Genomic DNA, 18,699 nt, shown 5'->3' on the forward strand with positions numbered 1-18,699 from the left:
ATTGTGGCCGTTCGGTGGGTGTGCAGTACTATTGCTTTGTGGTTTTAATGTGCACTTTCTGACAACCAGTGTGGCTCCTATATTCTAACAGATTGTTTATCTTTTCTTACTGATTCATAGGAGCGCTTTCTGTATTTATAAATAGGTATATTGCAAATATTTCTGTGGGTTGCCTTTTTATTCTTTTAAATTGTATTTTTTGCCCTAGCGAGTTTGACTCAGCGGTTAGAGCGTCACCCGCGGACCAGAGAGTCCCAGGTTCGGTTCCCGCTAAGGGCACATACTTTGGTTGCGATTGTCCTCGGCCCTGGTTGGGGTCATGTGAGTGGCAGCCAGTCACTGTGTCTCTCTCACATGGATGTTTCTCTCTCTCTCTCTTCCTCCTTCTCTCCCTCCTGGTCTTTCTGAAGATAAATGCAAAAATTTCCTCAGGTGAAGATAAAAAAAAAAAAGGTCTTTTAATAGAAGTTCTTAATTTTAATATAATCTAATTTGTCAGTAAATGTCTTCCTATTTTAAATCATTTTTACATCACATTTAGTTCTGCAAAATCTTAGGGGTTGGATACACAAATGTATAAAATAGTAAAACATAAATAAAAAATTAAAAGCCTAGGAAATATATATATAATATGTGTGTGTGTGTATGAAAATTTAAACCAGGGAAATAATAAAACATGTCAACAAGCCGTGTAATCCTACAAACATGTTATAATTTAACAATAAGTTTGCTCAGAGCTTCTTAGAAGTCGACACCCACACAGAAGCTTGGTCTTTTATCTAGTTCTCCTTAGTCCCAGGATCCTTGTATTGGGACTGTCAAAGCAGAGAGGTGTGGGGTGGGTCGGCTGTGAGGTGCGTTCGTGTGTAACTGTTCATTTGCTTATCAGAGAGCTAACAGGTATGTCTTCTGTTACAGGTTACTCAGCGACAGTTATGACCTCCCGATTACGTGCGCTGGGTGGAAGAATTAATAACATACGCACCTCAGAATTACCCAAAGAGAAAACTCGCTCTGAAGTCCTGTGCAGCATTAGCTTTTTAGATGGCTTGGTACAGACCTTTAAAGTTAATGTAAGTTGTCCAAATACAAGTCTGAGTAATGCACCTAAGAAATAACTTTTTCTTCATCTTATAAACTATTTTTAAATGAAAGCTTGAGAATCTCAGGTCTTGTGTTGAAATTGGACTGGAAATGCCCTTAGAAATCATGCCCACACCCGGACCGGTGTGGCTCAGTTTGTTGGAGCATTGTCCCATACACCAAAAGGTGGCGGATTAGATTCCTGGTTAGGGCACATACCCAGGTTTCAGGTTTGAACCCCAGTCAGAGGGCAAGTAGGATGCAGCCGATCAATGTTTTTCTCTCATACCAATGTTTCTCTCCCACTCTGCTTCTCTCCTCCCTCCCCCCTTCCACTCTATAAAAATCAGTGGGAAAAATATCCTCGGGTGAGGATTAACTAAAAGAAAAAGGAGACCAACTGCTTTGGTGCACTGAACTTTGTCCTATATTCTGTTTCCTATTAACATCGTCATCTATAGAATTTTGTGATTGAACCAACTCTGCAGAGGTCCCAAGTATCTCTTCTAGTTACTGTAAACTGACAGTTAATTTATATCGAATTCCTTTGTTAACATTTATGTTGTCAATCTGGAGCTATTCCTCAGCCATACATCTTCTTCCCAACAAGAATGTGAATGTTTATTTAACAGATGTTTACTGAGCACCTACTGTGTGCCAGGCTTTGTTCTGAGTACAAAGGGTACAGCAGTGAACAAAACAGAGCCAAGTCCCAGCGAGGAAGTGGACCATAGACAAATGCATGCTATGTCAGTGGTGTCATGTGCTTAGAGAAAGCATAAAGCAGGATAAGGTGACAGAGTGCCAAGGAAGGACAAGGGGGTGGGGTTGTCATGTTACAGAAGTGTTCGGGGAAAACCTCACCCAAAAAAAGTAAGGGCAAGAATCCTGTTGTTCCCTGGGGGAAGCCCATTCCAGGTAGAAGAAATAGCAATGCAAAGGCCCTGGGGCAGAATCATGGTTAGTGTGATTGTGGAACAGTATGTGGAAGCCAATGCATCATGCGTGGAATAAGCAAGGAGAGTGGCAAGAGAGGTCAGAGAGATAACAGGTCAGTTGGGGTGGGGAGGACTGTGCAGAGTCTAGTAGGTCATTCTGAGGGCACTGGGTTTATTCTGAGTGAGGCAGAAAGCATTGCTAGCTTTGGGCATTGACCCGACATGATCTGACTCAGGTATCACTCTGGATGCTCTGTTGACAGTAGACTGGGGCCAAGGGCTAAGAGGCTGCTACAACAGTCCAGGGGAAAGATGATCATTGGACAGTGTGGCAGCATGGAGGTGGCCAAGGAAACCAAGTCAGAAACTATTTTGAAGGGGTACCCAGTGGGGCTTGCTGACAGATGGGATTTGGGATGTGGAAGAAGCCTCGAGGTGACTCCAGGGTTTTTGGCCTGAGCAATTAGCAGGACAGAGGTGCAGTTTACAGAGATGAGAAAGGCTGAGAGAGGAGCAGAAGTGGCCAGTTCTGTTGTGACCAGAACGGCTGCCTTTGCGATGCCTGTTGCTCACCTGCGAGGGAATGCAGACATGGTGGCAGATGTATAGAAGTTGGGAGTTTAAGAGCGGAGTCTAGGCTGGAGTACATGTTGGGTGTCACCAGGGTAGAGGTCGTATCTGAAGCTATGGAACTGGATGAGATCCCCTGAGACGTGAGTGGACAGGAGATACGAAGAAGATTCGATGTTTAAAGGTTGGTGAGATGAGGAAGGAGCACTAAAGAGGCAGAGGACTACCCAGGGAGGGCGGAGGAGACCAAGAACAAGAGTCTGTGCCCTGGCCGGTTTGGCTCAGCGGTTAGAGCGTCGGCCTGCGGTCCAGAGAGACCCGGGTTCGGTTCCCGCTATGGGCACGTACCTCGGTTGCAATTTGTCCCCGGCCCTGGTTGGTCGTGCGGGTGGCAGCCACTCGATGTGTTCCTTTCACGTCGATGTTTCTCTCTCTCTCTCTCTCTCTCTTCCTCTCTCTCTCTCTCCCTCCCACTCTACCTGAACAAAAAATGGAAAAATGTCCTCGGGTGAGGATTAAATAAATAAAGAAAGAAAGAACAAGAGTCTGCGAATCCTAGGTAAGAACACCTTTAAAAAGGAGCCATGAGCCCTGAAAACGGGAGCAGGGAAAGCACCCACCCAGAGCAGGAAGCACAGAAGCCTTAAAAGAGAGCCTGGCATTCAGCAGGTGCCCCGTCGTGCTGAGCCGTGAATGTCTTCGTTATCAGCACGCAGCTGCTCCTGCTGCGTCCCCAGCTGCCAGCAGCCTGGCCAAAGCTCCCTCACACTGAACTTGAATCTGAGGGCCTTGTGGCAGCTGAGAATCTCTAGTGCTTTGTATTCGTCTGCTCGTGGGGACTGTTCGCACTGTCTCATCAGACTCTTCAGCCCAGATCGTCTTTCAACCAGGAGCAGGCATCATCAGGGAAGCTGACCTGGGCACCGTTGTCCTTAGCCCAGCCAAGGGAGCAGTCCAGTCACTGGCGGTCACCTGGTATGGCAAAGGTGACCTCTGGTGGGATAGGGACTGGGCTGGAAGGCTTGTTCTAATTACACACGTGTCCTGTATTATATTTCAGTTTCTTTTGCGATCTGGGCAAGTTGTGCAAAACAGATACTGGAGTGGATGGGCTGTGCACCCCAGAGGAGGGAAAGGCGGTATCGTGGGAACATGCAGGCCTTGGCTTTCCACGGACCTGAGTCAGGCAGACAGCAGTGGTCCCTTGGCCAACAGCACGTGACTCGGAGTTTCCCAGGGTCTATGTTTGCAAAGTTGCTGCAGAGATGAGACATTGTGTTTCAAAAGTGCATATGGTGTTACCATGTCTAGCTCCTTGTAGACGTTCACTGGATTATTCTTGTTAGTAATATATTAAATGTAACACAGAGCCATAGAAATAATCGTGTCAATAAGGGGAGCAGAGAACTCTTTGACACGTGTCAAGAGTGTCATTATTTAGGGGGAGAGAACCTCACGATTCAGAGTAAATGACCGGTCATCTTTTCCACACCGTCACGATTCCCTTGTGATGGAGGTGCGTCCTGGGCACAGGAAGCGGCCGGTACAGTAGGGCCCTCAGGCAGGAAGAGGGGATGTATTCCGGAAATGGGTGTGTCTCGTGTTCCCACACTTCAGATCCAATTACATGAGACCATGCCAAAGGAGAGGCTGCAGGAAGGGGCCTGAAATTACCCACTGTCCTGGTCACTGCGACCTATTTTCAGGTACATTGTGTGCGCGCAAAAAAGAAAGCTACCTTTGCTTCTTCTATACATGGTCTATTTCTGACTCAGATTGTCCTTAAGTTAAATGGTTTGGTTCAAAGGACTCCTGAGAAGTCAGCCCATCAAAGTAGACTTTGCAATTTCCCAGACCCCCCACGTTCTTCTTGACCGCTGTGCCTTTGTGCCGGGCTACCTGCCCGAAAGGGCTTTTCTTAGCTCCTACCCCTGGAGGAAAGGGGCGTCACTCAGCCCCATCACCCTCGCAGACCCAGTCAGGGGTTGCTTCCGCTTGTCCCCAGGTTGAGTTGAACATGTGTGCTGCCCTCGTGTGTGTTCGCCGTGCCCTGAGCATTCTCGGCACGTGAGAGCATTTGGCACCGTGCAACAGTCACTGCTTCCATGCTGGCCTCTCCGGGCGGGCGAGAGAGGGACACTTACTGTGCCTCTGTCCCCACGCTCAGCCTCGGGCCTGCGCCATCAGCCCTGCGTGGTGACGGTGGCAGAGTCCTGCTCCTGATGTGAAGTGTGGTTGACTGTCCCCACGGGCTTCTCATTTCAGATGGCGCGGAGCAGTGAGGCAGATAATCCCCAGGGTGCCACATGCCAAATCACTTTCAGGGTATTTTGGGTGTCATTTGAGTCTCCTTAGCCCTCTTCCTTCATGTGGTTAGTAGAGAGTTTTCTCTTCCATGCCTGCCGGGGAGCCAGCGAAAACCCATGTGGGATTAGCATGGTGCTGGGGATAATCCTGGGGGGTCACGGAGAGTTTGCTGTAGCTGTGATTGCTGAGTTTTCCAGTTTAGTCATCATCCCTCGGGATCTCAGCTAAGGGGAAGCAAGACGTCTCACAGAATTTAACTACACGGTCTCCAGTCAAACTTAAGTCGTTTTTCTTAGCCCTGCTTCCCACAGGTACCATGTGGCTTCTTGAAATTTATTAAAGCGTTTCTTATATGTGTGCACATAAAATCTCTCGGAATGCTTTAACTCCTTTCTCCCTACAATGAAGAATTTTAACCACCAGTTCTTCATTTGTTTTAAAATTTTGCCCACTCGACATTTTTTTCCTAGAAACAAGATACCGGTCAAGTTCTCCTGGATATGGTGTACAACCACTTGTGCGTGACTGAAAAGGAGTATTTTGGTTTGCAGCATGCCGACGAATCGGTGGGCTCTCCCGTGAGTACCATCCCTTTACGATGTGCTGGACTCCTGCACAGTTTGGTTTTACATCTTGTGTTTTCTTACCCAGCAGAGATGGCTGGAATCGAGCAAACCCATCAGGAAGCAGTTAAAAGGTGGGTGTGCCCTCAGTTTCCTTGACTACTCTGTGTTAGTGTATCATGGCCCAGGTCCTCCGAGCATCAGTGTGCCTGCATTTGGTACCTGGATTCCCGGTGGCCCAGGTGACGTGAGGGAGCCGACTTCTCCCTGTCTGACTTCTGAGTGAGCAGAGGTGCTTCCAAGACCAGCCCCCAAGGATCCCCACCGACTGTGAGAAGGCAGGGAAGAGCAAAAGAAGGCAGCCTGGAGCCAGGGAAAGCACTTCCTTGTGCAAGGGAGGGAGGTGGCCTTTCCTAGCCCAGTGTGAGAGCAGGTGGGAAAGAGGGACGGACACCCACAGTCCTTTCCAACAGCATGATTCCAGTCACTGGGAACCAAGGCCTAGGCAGGTGACATCACAGATGTGACATACAGTGCATCACCCAGAGGCGGGTCCCAGTGCAGGTCAACTCCTAGCTGGGTGAGCTTTCAACATCGCCCTCCGTGGCTCCTCTGTGCCCTCCCTCCCTCCCTCCCTCTGTTCCCTCTGTTGGGAATGCCTTTCCCTCCTGCTTCCCTGTATCCAAACCTTGCCATTCTTCAAGGCTGCTCAGATCCCATGTCTTCCCTCCTACAAGCCGTGAGGCCCTCCGCCCTCCCTTACATTTGTCATTCTCCGCCTCGTACCTCGGGACACTCTCTCGTCCCATATTCTCTGCCTCTGTCTTTCTCAAGGAGCTTTCAGTTTTGCAAGGTGAGGGCCCTTGTCACATCCTCTCTGCACTCTTTGCAGTGCCCCCTCATCACAGGAGGTGGCCAGTGAGTGACTGAGGGGTGAAGGCAGGTGGATTTGTACACAGAAGGGTGCACACACAAAGGCCACACCCCCAGCCGCCAGATGGGAAGGAGTAGAAACGAGTTGCCCAGACCCTGATCTCACTGCTGCTCTTACCTGGAGCCAGGGCCTCGGCATCCTTACCTGCTGTGAGTTCTGTCCTGGGCATTCAGAAGGACCCACAGGGAGCCATGGAGCCTCTGTGCAGATAACTACTGCCTCATTTGAATCCACAGAGGGATGAGTGCACATAGGCCTAGGTAGGTGCTGTCATTTATTCTCTCACTAATGCATTTATTCAGCTAGTGTCCTGAGCTCAGACTTGGGCAAGGCACTGGGATCAGCTCTGGGAATCGGGTCCTAATCAGATGTGGACCCTGCCCTTAGGGAGCTCCCAGCCAAGTGTGGGGCCTTTGACAAGAGGAGAGACAGTTGTAGGATAGTTTTTAGCACATAATAGGATGCTCTGGGTGCACAGAGGAGGACGAGAAAGACTTGGACGCATGTTTGAGTCACACAGTGACAACTTACAGAGGGGGGAGGGAGCCGGAAGGGCATCCCAAGGCAGTAGGAGGACTTAGGTATCCCCTGATGTGCAGGTGGTCAGCCTGCAGCAGTTACAGCACCACCCATTCTGGTGCCCAGGCACCAGTACAGAGGTACATTCATAGATGCGCACACACCAATTAAAGTCTTTGACATGAGCCCTGGCCAGTTTGGCTCAGCGGTTAGAGCGTCGACCTGTGGTCCTGAGAGACCCGGGTTCGGTTCCCGCTAAGGGCGCGTACCTCGGTTGCAGTTTGTCCCCGGCCCTGGTCGGTCGTGTGGGTGGCAACCACTCGATGTGTCCCTTCACGTCGATGTTTCTCTCTCTCTCTCTGTTCCTCTCTCCCTCACACTCTACCTGAACAAAAAATGGGAAAATGTCCTCGGGTGAGGATAAAAAATAAATAAATAAATGAAGTCTTTGACATGAGCCAGACGTTCAGAGAGAGGACACTAAAGAGAGGGAAAGGTGGAACCCAGAATGAACTAAGGCAGAGGAGATGAAGGAGAGGAGCCTGGTGGAGAGTGCTTGAGTTTCAGAGAGCAAGCAAGTACTGAGAACTTAGCCAGGTCCAGTGAATGTTTCCTGAGCAACAGACGGGGCAAGAGTGACCTTAAGAAGAGTACGGATTTTAGCAGCACAGTCTGATTCTCTCCTGTTGCTGTGTCTAGCAAAAAGGAATGGGCTTATTTTATTCATACAAATGGTTCGACTCTAGGTATTGCATAAAGCCATGTTTGAGTATGTTAATTGTGTACTGCTTGCTATTATATTGATCACTTTTGGAATTCACTTTGCATTAAAAGCATGATGTGTTTTTTAATATAAAAATGTTTTTGAACTGTGGCATAGTAGAATCAGAAACCCCAGTGCTGTCATTCTAGTTTTGTGGTCAGCTAGGTGACCTGAGGCAACTCACACCTGTAAGCCTGTTGGCTTATCTGCCATCAGCAGCAGCCTGGTCTTTGCACAGGCATGGTGGTGTTACAATCAAGAGTGTACAAGAAAATGTTTGAAAAGTGAAAATCACTATATGTGGGAGAGAGTATTTCTTTGTAGATTTCATATAATCTGCTGATGTAAGGCTTTTTAAAATTCCTAATGCAGATCATGGAGTGCACTATTTGAACACAGCCCTGAGCTAAACATGTAATAGGAAGTAGATCACGCCTCATTCTATGCTGATGTTGCAAAAATATTTTACTTGTAGATGTGATGATTTCTGAGCAATTAACTTATGCACTCCTGTTTATGAAATTGCTGCTTTTATTGATGGGAAAGCTGTGGTCTAGTGGAAATGCATCAGTTATGGGAGAGCAGCAGCTTACATACAATGACTTCTTTAAAGGGAAAATTTAATTTGTTTTTGAAAAATGTTGTAGGAGGTTTCCCCTGTACTCTGCATTTTCGAGTAAGATTTTTTATACCTGATCCCAACACACTGCAGCAAGAACAAACCAGGTAATAACATCTTTTTTTAAGTCTTCTATTTAGTGTATAAAAATGAGTAATCTCTAAAAATGTACTCTTTATTTTGTCACTGTGGCCAAATATTTTACTGGGGTAGAACTGTACCAACAACTATGATCCAATTAAAAATCGGGGTACACAGATTGGCATTTTAATAGCTAATTTGTTTTCAGTCTCAGGCCTGCTTCTCTCCCCTCCTGACTTGGTGTGGTTCCCAGCACACTCCCTTTCACCACCTCCTGCCTCCCCCACCGCCCAGCCTCTCCCGCCTGTCGAGCTCCTGTGTGAGAACCAAGTCCCTTTCTACTAACGCAGGCAGGGTTTGGAAGACGAGTTTGTTGAACAGTCATCCAGAGATCACGGAGCGGGGATCTCCGAAGGGCTAGGATTGAGGCTCTCTGGGATGACAGAGATCTCTAAACTGAGAATTCTCCATCGGATCCCCAGGTGGCAGGAGCTGGACAGGCAGGCGAGCAAGCTGGGCGGCCCCTCCCGTCAGTGAATCAGCCAGTTCAGACAGCCTGGGAGCCAGATAAGGGAAAGTGGGCTGTGATAGGGGTTGTTTACCCCTCGGGGCTTGGTGTCTGTGGAAGGCTGGCACGTGGGTTTTCTGGGTGGGGAGCGGTGTTTGGAATGGAGGGGGCGGGCACAGGGAAGTTGTCGCTGCCTGAACAGGTACTATGCCAACTCAGCCTCTGCTTTTCCTCAGAGCAATGTCGAGCCCTTTATTACTGATCCTTTCATTCTTCTTAGGGAGGGAAACTCCCACCAGGAAAAGCCGTGCGTGGAGAGCCATTCAGGAGTCCTGAGTCCTGTTCTGTGCTCACCTGGCACGAGACCACCGCCAAGACAGCCGTGTTAACGCAGACATAGAGTGTGGTCTTTTTTATTTTCCTTTCTTTTTTTTTTTTTTAAGTGGTAGTCACGTGATCATATTTTAACTTTGACCATATTTAAAGGCCAAACATTAGTCTGTTACTCTGTTTTGCCTTCTTTGTGCCCCTTTTCCCCGGCAGTAGCAGACACTGGCGAGCTGGCTGTTACCACGGAGTCACACTGTAAGCCAGTGTGAGAGGTGTCCGTCATGGCTCACTGGGTGACCGTGGCAGTGCGCGTGGCAGTTCGAGTTTTCCCCCGTAATGGCCCTTTACTCGAGTGGACTCGGGGATAGTGTAGACGCGCTCAACCTGGGAGGTCAGTCCGTAAGCCCACGGACAGAGTGGTGGCGTAGTCTGTAAGAACATGTGTCTGAAATGACCCTGTGCCAAGGTTTCCCCACACCGTTACTAAGTAGCAAGTCCTACTAAAGGAATGCTCTGCCAGTGGCATGATGGGTGGGTTTTATACACACACACACACACACACAAGGTGTGTGTATATACATGTGTACAGTGAGTTTTTTAAATCACAAAATCACAACCCCACAGTAAACATGTATTTTGATTCATTACACAGGTATATATAAATTACTGAAGCCAACATTTCATAAAACAATAGGAAATGCAAAAGTACTCTGAAGTCTCCTGTTCTTTTTCTTTTTAAAATACCCACTGTGACCCCGTAAATTGATTCTACTGCCGGTGAATGGGTTCCAGCCCCAACTGTGGGCCGTGCCGCCTACATGGGTGATGGTCACGCATCACCCCGTCTCCTCCCTGCGATGCTATCCAGACGAGGGCTGGGCCGGCGTAACCCTGAGGCCCTCTCCAGCACCCTCCCTTCCTGTTGCTGGACTCCCATGCCCCCTGGGAAGAAAGCTCACTCCCTCGGGAGCCAACAGAGCCTTCCCACTTGGCCTCCCTGACATGTGAGGGAAGCGTGGGGAGCTCAGACAGAGAGGCCTTGGATGGCCGTCATCGGAGAGGGGGCATGAGAGGTGCTGGATCTATGGCCCCTGGGCAGAGGCTGCAGAGGGGCAGGTTTTGACTCAAGATGAGTAATAGACTCATTTTTGTTTTTATTGAGTCTCATATAAGATTCAGTTGTTGTGTTCTCCTAAAATTCAGTGGTTCGGGACAGACACCCAACCCCGCCACCCACCTCCCATCATGAGATCGGTGGTATCCCCAGTGTGCTGTAGGGTGAGCTGTCACCCCCTAGGACTGGGCATTGGGTTTCTCTGTAGGGCAGCAGCCACCCCCATGCCTCCAGTGGAGCTGGGCCCGGCTCCCACCATTAATTCTCAGGAGTGTGTGTTTTGTTGGTTTGTCTTTTACTTAAATGAAGAATTTTACCTGTGTTCCTGGCACATAGTACTTTCTGAAGCCTCCGCTCTGTAGCTTGTCCAAAAGGGAAGTTCTGTTTTAGAAAAGTAGCTCTTGAGAGTCAAAGGCATACAGCGGTAGTGTCTGTCGTTTCCTAAGGGTCTAGGCAGGCAGGCATGTACCGGTTTCTTCTGAAGATGAGCTCATGCATGGGGTGTACTGCACGAGTGATCATTGCATTTCTGAAGACAGAAATCTCTTCTGAAACTCTCCTTTATTCTGACTGCTCCATAAATGTCTCCTTGATGGTGAGCCTCCACAGCAGCTGTTTCTGATAGATTTAGATGATTCCACACAGAATCTCACTGACTGACTAACTCAGAATGAGGCTCCTTGAAGATGTCTAGGGGTCTGCTGGCTTTGGGCCTCATCCCATTGAAGATGTCTAGGAGGTCTTCTGGGTTTAGGTAGGCCTTATCCCATTGAAGATGTCTAGGGGTCTGCTGGCTTTGGGCCTCATCCCACTGAGGATGTCTAGGGGGCTGCTGGCTTTGGGCCTCATCCCACTGAAGATGTCAGGGCTTTGCTGGCTTTGGACCTCATCCCACTGAGGATGTCTAGGGGGCTGCTGGCTTTGGGCCTCATCCCACTGGGGATGTCTAGGGGGCTGCTGGCTTTGGGCCTCATCCCACTGGGGATGTCTAGGGGGCTGCTGGCTTTGGGCCTCATCCCACTGAGGATGTCTAGGGGGCTGCTGGCTTTGGGCCTCATCCCACTGAGGATGTCTAGGGGGCTGCTGGCTTTGGGCCTCATCCCACTGAAGATGTCTAGGGGGCTGCTGGCTTTGGGCCTCATCCCACTGAAGATGTCAGGGCTTTGCTGGCTTTGGACCTCATCCCACTGAGGATGTCTAGGAGATCTGCTGGCTTTGGGCCTCATCCCACTGAGGATGTCTAGGGGGCTGCTGGCTTTGGGCCTCACCCCACTGTTCTGTCTCTTCGTGATGATGCCATGCGGCTTAGGAGCTTTGCTGAACATACGACGAGGTAGCATTTGGTGGATGGTGATGTCCAGGTTCATGTTTTCATTTATATCCCTAGGAAAATTCTCCGATTAGCTGGGCTCGTCAGTGAAAGCCCAGATTTACCATTGGATTATCTCTAATTCTCTCCCTTCTCTTCTTTCTCTTGGTAGCATTGTGGGAGGAGAGAACACTTAATTCTGGTTGAATGTCAGCTCAGATAAACATAGAAACAAACTACAAAGGACTAATTATGTTCTCCTAGGTGGAAAAGGTAGAGATTCCATTCTGGAAGGAACATGAATCAGCAAATCTGTGTCTCTCGATGCTGGTCTTCAGCCCATGAAGGGCAGCTGATGAGAATTTTAGTCCAAGTCAACGCCAGAATTAGGAAATCGATCCTTAGCTTTTTAGTCATTAGATGCATAAGAAATCTGTACCATGGTCAGATTTTTTTCATAGCATAATTGTCAAGGTTAAAAATAAGACATAACTGACCCCATATAACCCCTCTGAACATCAGTGTCCTCATCTGTAAAAAAACTGAGGTCGTGATCCCTCCCTCACACAGCTATTATGAGGCTAAAATGAAGCAATAAGTTATAAAATACCATGCACATGGCCCAGAACTGTGTACAGAGGAAGTTGTAGTACCATGTGAAGCATGCATGTCTCAAAATACCAGCACCTTAACCTTTAAACATGAATTTGAAGGAATAATGAGAATGATCTTCTGCTACGTCTATATTATATTTCAAGAAGTTTCACTTCTGTCATCTTGGCCAGACACTGGAATGTCTATCCCACTTGAGCCCAGGCTTTAAAAAAGAGTGGGAGCTAGCGGCCAAGTGTCACGGGTATGCCGCATCCCTAAATATAAAACTCGCCAGGGCCCTTCCCAGCCTGCACAGCGCTGTGAATGCCTTCTGTCTCCATTACCTGGATGGAGCCAGACTCACAGGATGTGAGGGGCCTGTTACAACTGACCAGGCTCTGCCCACAAATCCGATCCTGGGCTTTGAAGTGATGTTGCTTACAAAGAAGTGCAGAATCCAGCTGGGAGGTCCTGGCAGCCTGCAGTTGACTGTTACGCTTTTGCTGGAGCACCTGGGGCATAGGAGAAAAACCCAGCTGGGTGTCTTCTCCCAGACCAAGGAGATGTCTCCACACACCCTCCTCTCAGCAGCTTCATGCAGAGGGTATGTGGGTGTGCAGATGCTGTGTCCAGCACAGCGTCCTCCCCGCGGGCGGGGCTGCGTGTGCAGGGGGCCTGTAGGTCCTGGTGCTTTCGGACACCCCAAGTTTGATTGGGGAGGTCCAGGCTGAGGGTGGGGGCGCTCCCTGACCAGCTGATTCTTGAAGAGTTGCTTCCACACCATCCATGCCTGCTCAGCCACCCCTAGGACAGCATGTGCTGACATGAGGCTGGCTGGAAACCACGCCTGCCCACCAGGACTGAAGCCGCCACGTGAGCCATTATTACTGAAGGGGCAGCTTTGAAATGTGCAAAGTGGTACCTGATGCTTTAGACAGAAATGTGCCTTTATGTATTTCGTTTTTCAAATGTACAGGCCGTATCCTTGATGCATGAATTTTTTCTGTTTTTGCTTATTTCACTTTGATGATGAATTAATGAAAATAATTGTTTCGTAGGCATTTGTATTTCTTACAACTGAAGATGGATATTTGTGAAGGAAGGTAATGAGAATTCTGCATTCCTCTCTCCCTGTCAGCTGCTAGATTAGCGAAACCCCTGGTTCTGACGGAGTGAGCACGCACCCCTGGTAGCACCGGCAAGCGAGCACAGAGAACGGATGTTGGAAGCAGCATCCTGTGTGACAGCATGCTCTGGACATCTGTGTCCAACTCGGCCCTGGTGTGGAGAGGCTGGGAGCCATCAAATTCATTTTATGTTGTTTCGGTTTTATTACAAAAGGTACAGATATCTTTCTGGTAAAGACCTGAGAAATTTTCAGGGGAAGGAGAGACCCCAAATATAAAGTGGGCTTTCTACAGGAAGGCAAATCAGGCCTAATTTAGGTCCACTCCACAGAGCCCTAGGTACCTGTGGAGGACTCTTTCCCTCTCTGGGACACTCGTTGCTCAAAGACGCGAGCACCTGCAGTGATTTAGCACTTCGTGTGTGTCAGGACCAGCTTTGTGGCTGGAAAGCAAGCTGCACATAGCTCAGGAGGAGAGAGGAGAGCCCAGCCAGGGGTCTCTGAGCCACCTCCCCCGAGTCCAGCAAGGAAGCGCAGCAGGTAAACTGGTGGGGACGACCACATCTTGTTCCCATTCTCCTCGTCCCCTCCCCATCAGTTCAGTTCTGCTGCAGAGCTCTTCCGGGCCTCCAGTGTGCTTTCCTCAGGGAGCTTGCGGGCTGGTTGGGCCATGAGATGGAAGAGCACGGCGTTCGTAAGGTTTAAGGAGCCGGAGATGCTGGTGGGAGCTGGACGTCTGTGCGTTGCTGTGAGGAGCCGGGGTGGGGTTGGCAGCGAAGTGAGGAGTTGGGTCTTCCTGGGCAGTGAGTGAGAAGGTATGCCACCCCTCCCCCGCCCCAGTTGGAAACGGCCTGCTGGGGGCTGACAGGAGAACCGAGAAAAAGGACCTTTCACGTCCAACGGAGACGCGCCTTTGCATCCAGCAGGCAGAGGGGATCTGTTGGCGGTTTTTCAGCAGGAAGGAGGTGGCACGAACAGCGTCCACAGATGGCGTCTGTGGATGAAGGAAGAGCCGAGAGGCTGAGGGGATCCGTCTAGATCAGGGGAGGGGAGCGTCCAGCCCACAGGCTGTGTAAGGCGCTCAAAATCAATACCAGCTGACATCACACACCTCACTGAATTAGCTTGACCAAATATAGCGGGCTGGTTTTGCATGGCCTGAGAACGATGTTGTAAATACCCAAGTGGCCCTTGGCAGAACAAAGGTTCCCCACCCCTTGTCTAGATGGAGGGGAAGGCACGGCGCGGTCCTTGAGGAAGAGTCACAGATGTCCAGGCCAGACTGGGGACCGTGGCAGTGATGGTAGAGGGAGGGGAGGAAGAGCCTTTAGAAATGAGAGGGTGAAGGAAGGACAGCCACAACCTGAGGACTCTTTAGTGGTCATAGGGATTTTCTCACTGAACTCATCCTCCCACTCAAGGGAGGGACGACTCCCTTCTCTGCACAACTGACAGGCCATCGGGCCTCTGCTTGGACACCCCTAGCATGGGGAGCACACCCTCTCAGGAGGCAGCCTTCTTACATTTCCGGGCAACTCTACATTGAAATTACCACCCCCTCTTCTGGATCCAGGCTGCCCTCTGGAACTTGTCACTCTCTCTCTACTCACTGATTTGTTTTTCTCGCCATTGTTTTGCAAGCACCTGCTAGGAGACAGGCACTGCTCTGTGCTGGTCAGGTAGGGCGAGGCCTCTGCCCCTTCAGGAACTTTCAGTCTAGCTCTCCAAGCATTGGAAGTTGGTCACCATATTTTTCTTCTCCAGACAAAATGCCTCTCGTTAGTTTTGTGTGAATTGATAGAAATCTGTTGAGGGCCACAGACTTCCTGGCTCAGACCCCTGGCATTCCTGTCATACTCAGGTCTGCAGGTGGCCCTCACCACCTCTCTGAGGAGAAGGCCCGCCACTACCAGATGCTTCTCAGGTGTGCCCCAGGGTGGCACCTGGCCCTTGTAGCCACAGATCTTCTGGCAGACTCGGTGGATGTAGGTAGTGTTCCTCCCGAGTGTCGAATCGTGCCCTGACTGACTTGGACTGTCGGAAGTGGGCAGTACCGGAGGCATCTGTTCTTTCCTGCTGAGGTAGGTCCGACAGATGGAGACCCGAAAGCCCGGAGACAGAGGGAGGTGTGAGGGTGAGGTGGCCTGTGAGCAGCGAGCCGGAGGAGAACGCAGGCTCTCAGTATTCTTCACTTCACACTTACCTTCTTCGGAGACGCGTTTCTTTCTGACTTATTCACAGAATCGTTTCTTCCATTTAGCCCCTCTCCTACGTTTCCTCAATCCCATCCAGCTGCTCTTCCCTGTAGCAAGGATTAGATTTCACTGACACCCACCTTGGTAGGACCGTGAATGACTGATGTTTATTTGCTCTTCCCCATGGATTCTCTGTGTCTCTGACGAGTGAAGAGACAGTGAGTATCCCTGGATGATTCTCCAGCCTTGGAAAGCGCACTTGTAAGTTCTAGTTGGGGGCGTTCAGAGAGGGCAGGCCAACTTCCCATGCAGCTGCAGGGCCAGCACACAGGCAGCAGACTGGAAGGGAACCCCTGGCGGGCCAGCCAGATTAGTCAGAGGGGTGAGGGTGACTCACATCTTCACGGCTGCCATGGAAACTGCGTGTTTTCTCCACTTTCCCATGGGTTTGCTGGGAAGAATGCTTTTAAAATCTGTGCCTCCCCACCCTGCAAGCCCACAGCCATTTCCCAGTGGGTTTCTCCACCTGGCAGTGACTCGGTCCCTGCTCCGGGATGCTGGCTGGGCGCTCAGTAGACCCTGGGGGCCCGGGGGGGGTGGAGAACAGGGAGCGCCAGAGGATTTGACGAGTGACCAAGATAGAGATGGAATCACAGGCCAAAACGGGGTGTTGGGGAGAGCAGTGAGCTTGAGGACAAGAGCAAGTCCAGCCTGGGTCTGTGGGTTCCTGGTGGATGGCAGGAAACTGGGAGGTGGGCAGACCATTCCCCAGAGGTTGGACGCTTCACGGAGTAAATCGATTTAGGAATCTTGTAACTAATTTAGATGAAACTTACTGGAGTTTTAAAATTCATAATACTTTCTATTTTTCCCTTTTAGGAGAGGTCCCTCTTCTAGAAAGTGGGTAATCAGAAATCACTCGGCAGACCTCAGGGATTAGTTAGAGCCCAGTGAAAGGTCTCGTGTCTTTACCAGAAAGATACAAAGGTCACCCATTGGTCTAAGCGCACAGTTTTCTCCTTTTTCTCTTAGTGGCCTCTCTTGACCAGCCAAAACCTTGGCCAACCATGGTATATGTATTAATGTACATTATTTTAAGCATGAAAAAGGTTTCTTTCAATTTTTAGAAATCTTTAGTGTTACATTTATCTTTACTGCTCGATATTAGTTGTATCATAAAATTGTCTTTGTTATGATTCATGGTGTGTTTTAATGGTTACCTCAAGAAGGAAAAGACAGGTGATCAATGAAGGTCGCAGGCTCTTGTACCACCTGACATGTTTTTCTCCTGACAGGTTGACCTGCCCTCTTAACTCAGCAGTGGTCCTGGCATCCTATGCAGTGCAATGTAAGTCTCGGGCGCAGTTCATCAGTCGACAGACTGTTCTGACACATGTATTAAGGGCCCTGACCAGTTTTGCTCAATGGTTAGAGCAACAGCCTGCGGTCCGGAGAGACTCGGGTTCGGTTCCCGCTAAGGGCACGTACCTCGATTGCAGTTTGGCCCCGGCCCTGGTTGGGGTCGTGTGGGTAGCAGCCACTCAATGTGCCCCTTTGACGTCTATGTTTCTCTCTCTTCCTCCCTTTCTCCCTCCCACTCTATCTGAAAATAAATGCAAAAAATGTCCTCAGGTGAGGATATTAAAAAAAAAGTCACTGATGCCTTGGCCGGTTTGGCTTAGCGGTTAGAGCATTGGCCTGCGGACCAGATTTGCGGGTTTGAGTCCAGTCAAGGGCACATAGTTGGCTGTGGTTTGGTCCCCCAGCCCTGGTCAGGGTCATGCGGGAGGCAACCAGTCAATGTGTATCTCTAACATCGTTGTTTCTCTCTTTCTCCCCACCCCCTTCCTCCCACTATATCTGAGATAAATGGAAAAAAAAATTTTCAAGTGAGGATTTTAAAAAAAGTCACTGGCTGCTCCTGTTTGACCTTGTCCCTTCCCGTCCTCCCCAGGAGTCCTGTTGGGCAAACATCTCTGGTTAACAGACAGTCCCACTCGCGCCCTGAGTTATACTCTCCTTCAGCTCACGGGTGTTGGATTCAGGAAGGTGGTCAAAGGTGTGAGGTTTTCTCCCAGGGAAGCCCATAAAACAGAAGACTCCTATCGCTCATTGCATTTTCCAGAGGCTTTGCTCACATTTTTGATTTGATCTCTACAGCACACACCAGGGAGGCAAGTATTTATACCAGTCACCTCTTACAGACCTGGAAGCTGAGGCCCACCCAAGTTACAGCATTTGCTGGAGGACATTCCTGCCACTCTAAACACTGCTGGGATCTTAGGAACTTACTTTCTGAGTTTCAAAAGAGCTGATGGGAGATATATATATACATATATATATATATATATATATATATATATTTTTTTTTTTTTAGTCATAGCAGTACTGCCCAATAGAAATATAATGTGAGTTGCATATGTGATTTAAAATTTTCTAGTAGCCATATTAAAAAAGTAAAATGAAACAGGTGAGCTTAGTTTTAATACCTCTAGAACCGACCCAGCCGTGTCCATGTGGGAAATGGCCTGGACACCAGTCTACTGTATTCTTACTGATCTCTGACCTCATGGATGCCATCTCTGCCAGGCTGATCGGCCACCGAGACCAAGCTTCCTACACCTTAGAGCGAGTTTGGTGTCATAGCCAGAGCTTTGGGTGTGAGGGGCAGGAACACCAGAAAGGAGCTAGGACATAGTCGGGCTTGATTGACATCCTGGCTTCTGCATTTGCCACTTATGTGAATCTTGGTTTTCTCACCTCTAACATGGAGTTGATGATGGTGCTTATGACAATTTGCAATATGACTGCTTGGTCAAGTAATATATGTGAAGGTGATCTATACCTAGACACTTTATAGTTAGACCATTGCTATGAACTGAGTCAGTGATGCATGACAGGCCGTATTATCTGGGTCTTGCTTCTTCCACTACACCCACATGACCTTGAGCCTCTCCAGACCTCAGCTTCTTAATCTGTCAAGTGGGGACGGGAACAGGATCAACTGCAGAGGGGTGTAGTGAAGGGGGGATAGTACATGGACAGCTCTTAGAACAGTGTCTGGCCAGTGTGTTTCCATGTCTGCCTAGAAGAAAGCTTTTAGAAAGAGCTGCCTGTTATAAACACATTCCATTTAGGGTAAAATT

At 49.3% G+C, this 18,699-nt stretch overlaps 1 protein-coding gene across 1 annotated transcript in view; it reads left to right on the top strand.

The window, feature by feature from the left end:
* Positions 1-933: 933 nt before the first annotated feature.
* Positions 934-18,699, top strand: part of PTPN3 (protein tyrosine phosphatase non-receptor type 3) — a 72,148-nt gene continuing 54,382 nt past the window's right edge. Inside the window, exons 1-6 of the mRNA XM_036260812.1 lie at positions 934-1,073; positions 5,369-5,476; positions 5,553-5,595; positions 8,325-8,403; positions 13,291-13,335; positions 16,849-16,901. Of these exons, the coding sequence (XP_036116705.1) occupies positions 936-1,073; positions 5,369-5,476; positions 5,553-5,595; positions 8,325-8,403; positions 13,291-13,335; positions 16,849-16,901 (466 nt within the window). The 5' untranslated portion in view covers positions 934-935. The remainder of the gene's footprint in view (positions 1,074-5,368; positions 5,477-5,552; positions 5,596-8,324; positions 8,404-13,290; positions 13,336-16,848; positions 16,902-18,699) is intronic.

This window comes from Molossus molossus, unplaced genomic scaffold (assembly GCF_014108415.1).
Source record: "Molossus molossus isolate mMolMol1 unplaced genomic scaffold, mMolMol1.p scaffold_m16_p_14, whole genome shotgun sequence".
Taxonomy (NCBI): domain Eukaryota; kingdom Metazoa; phylum Chordata; class Mammalia; order Chiroptera; family Molossidae; genus Molossus; species Molossus molossus.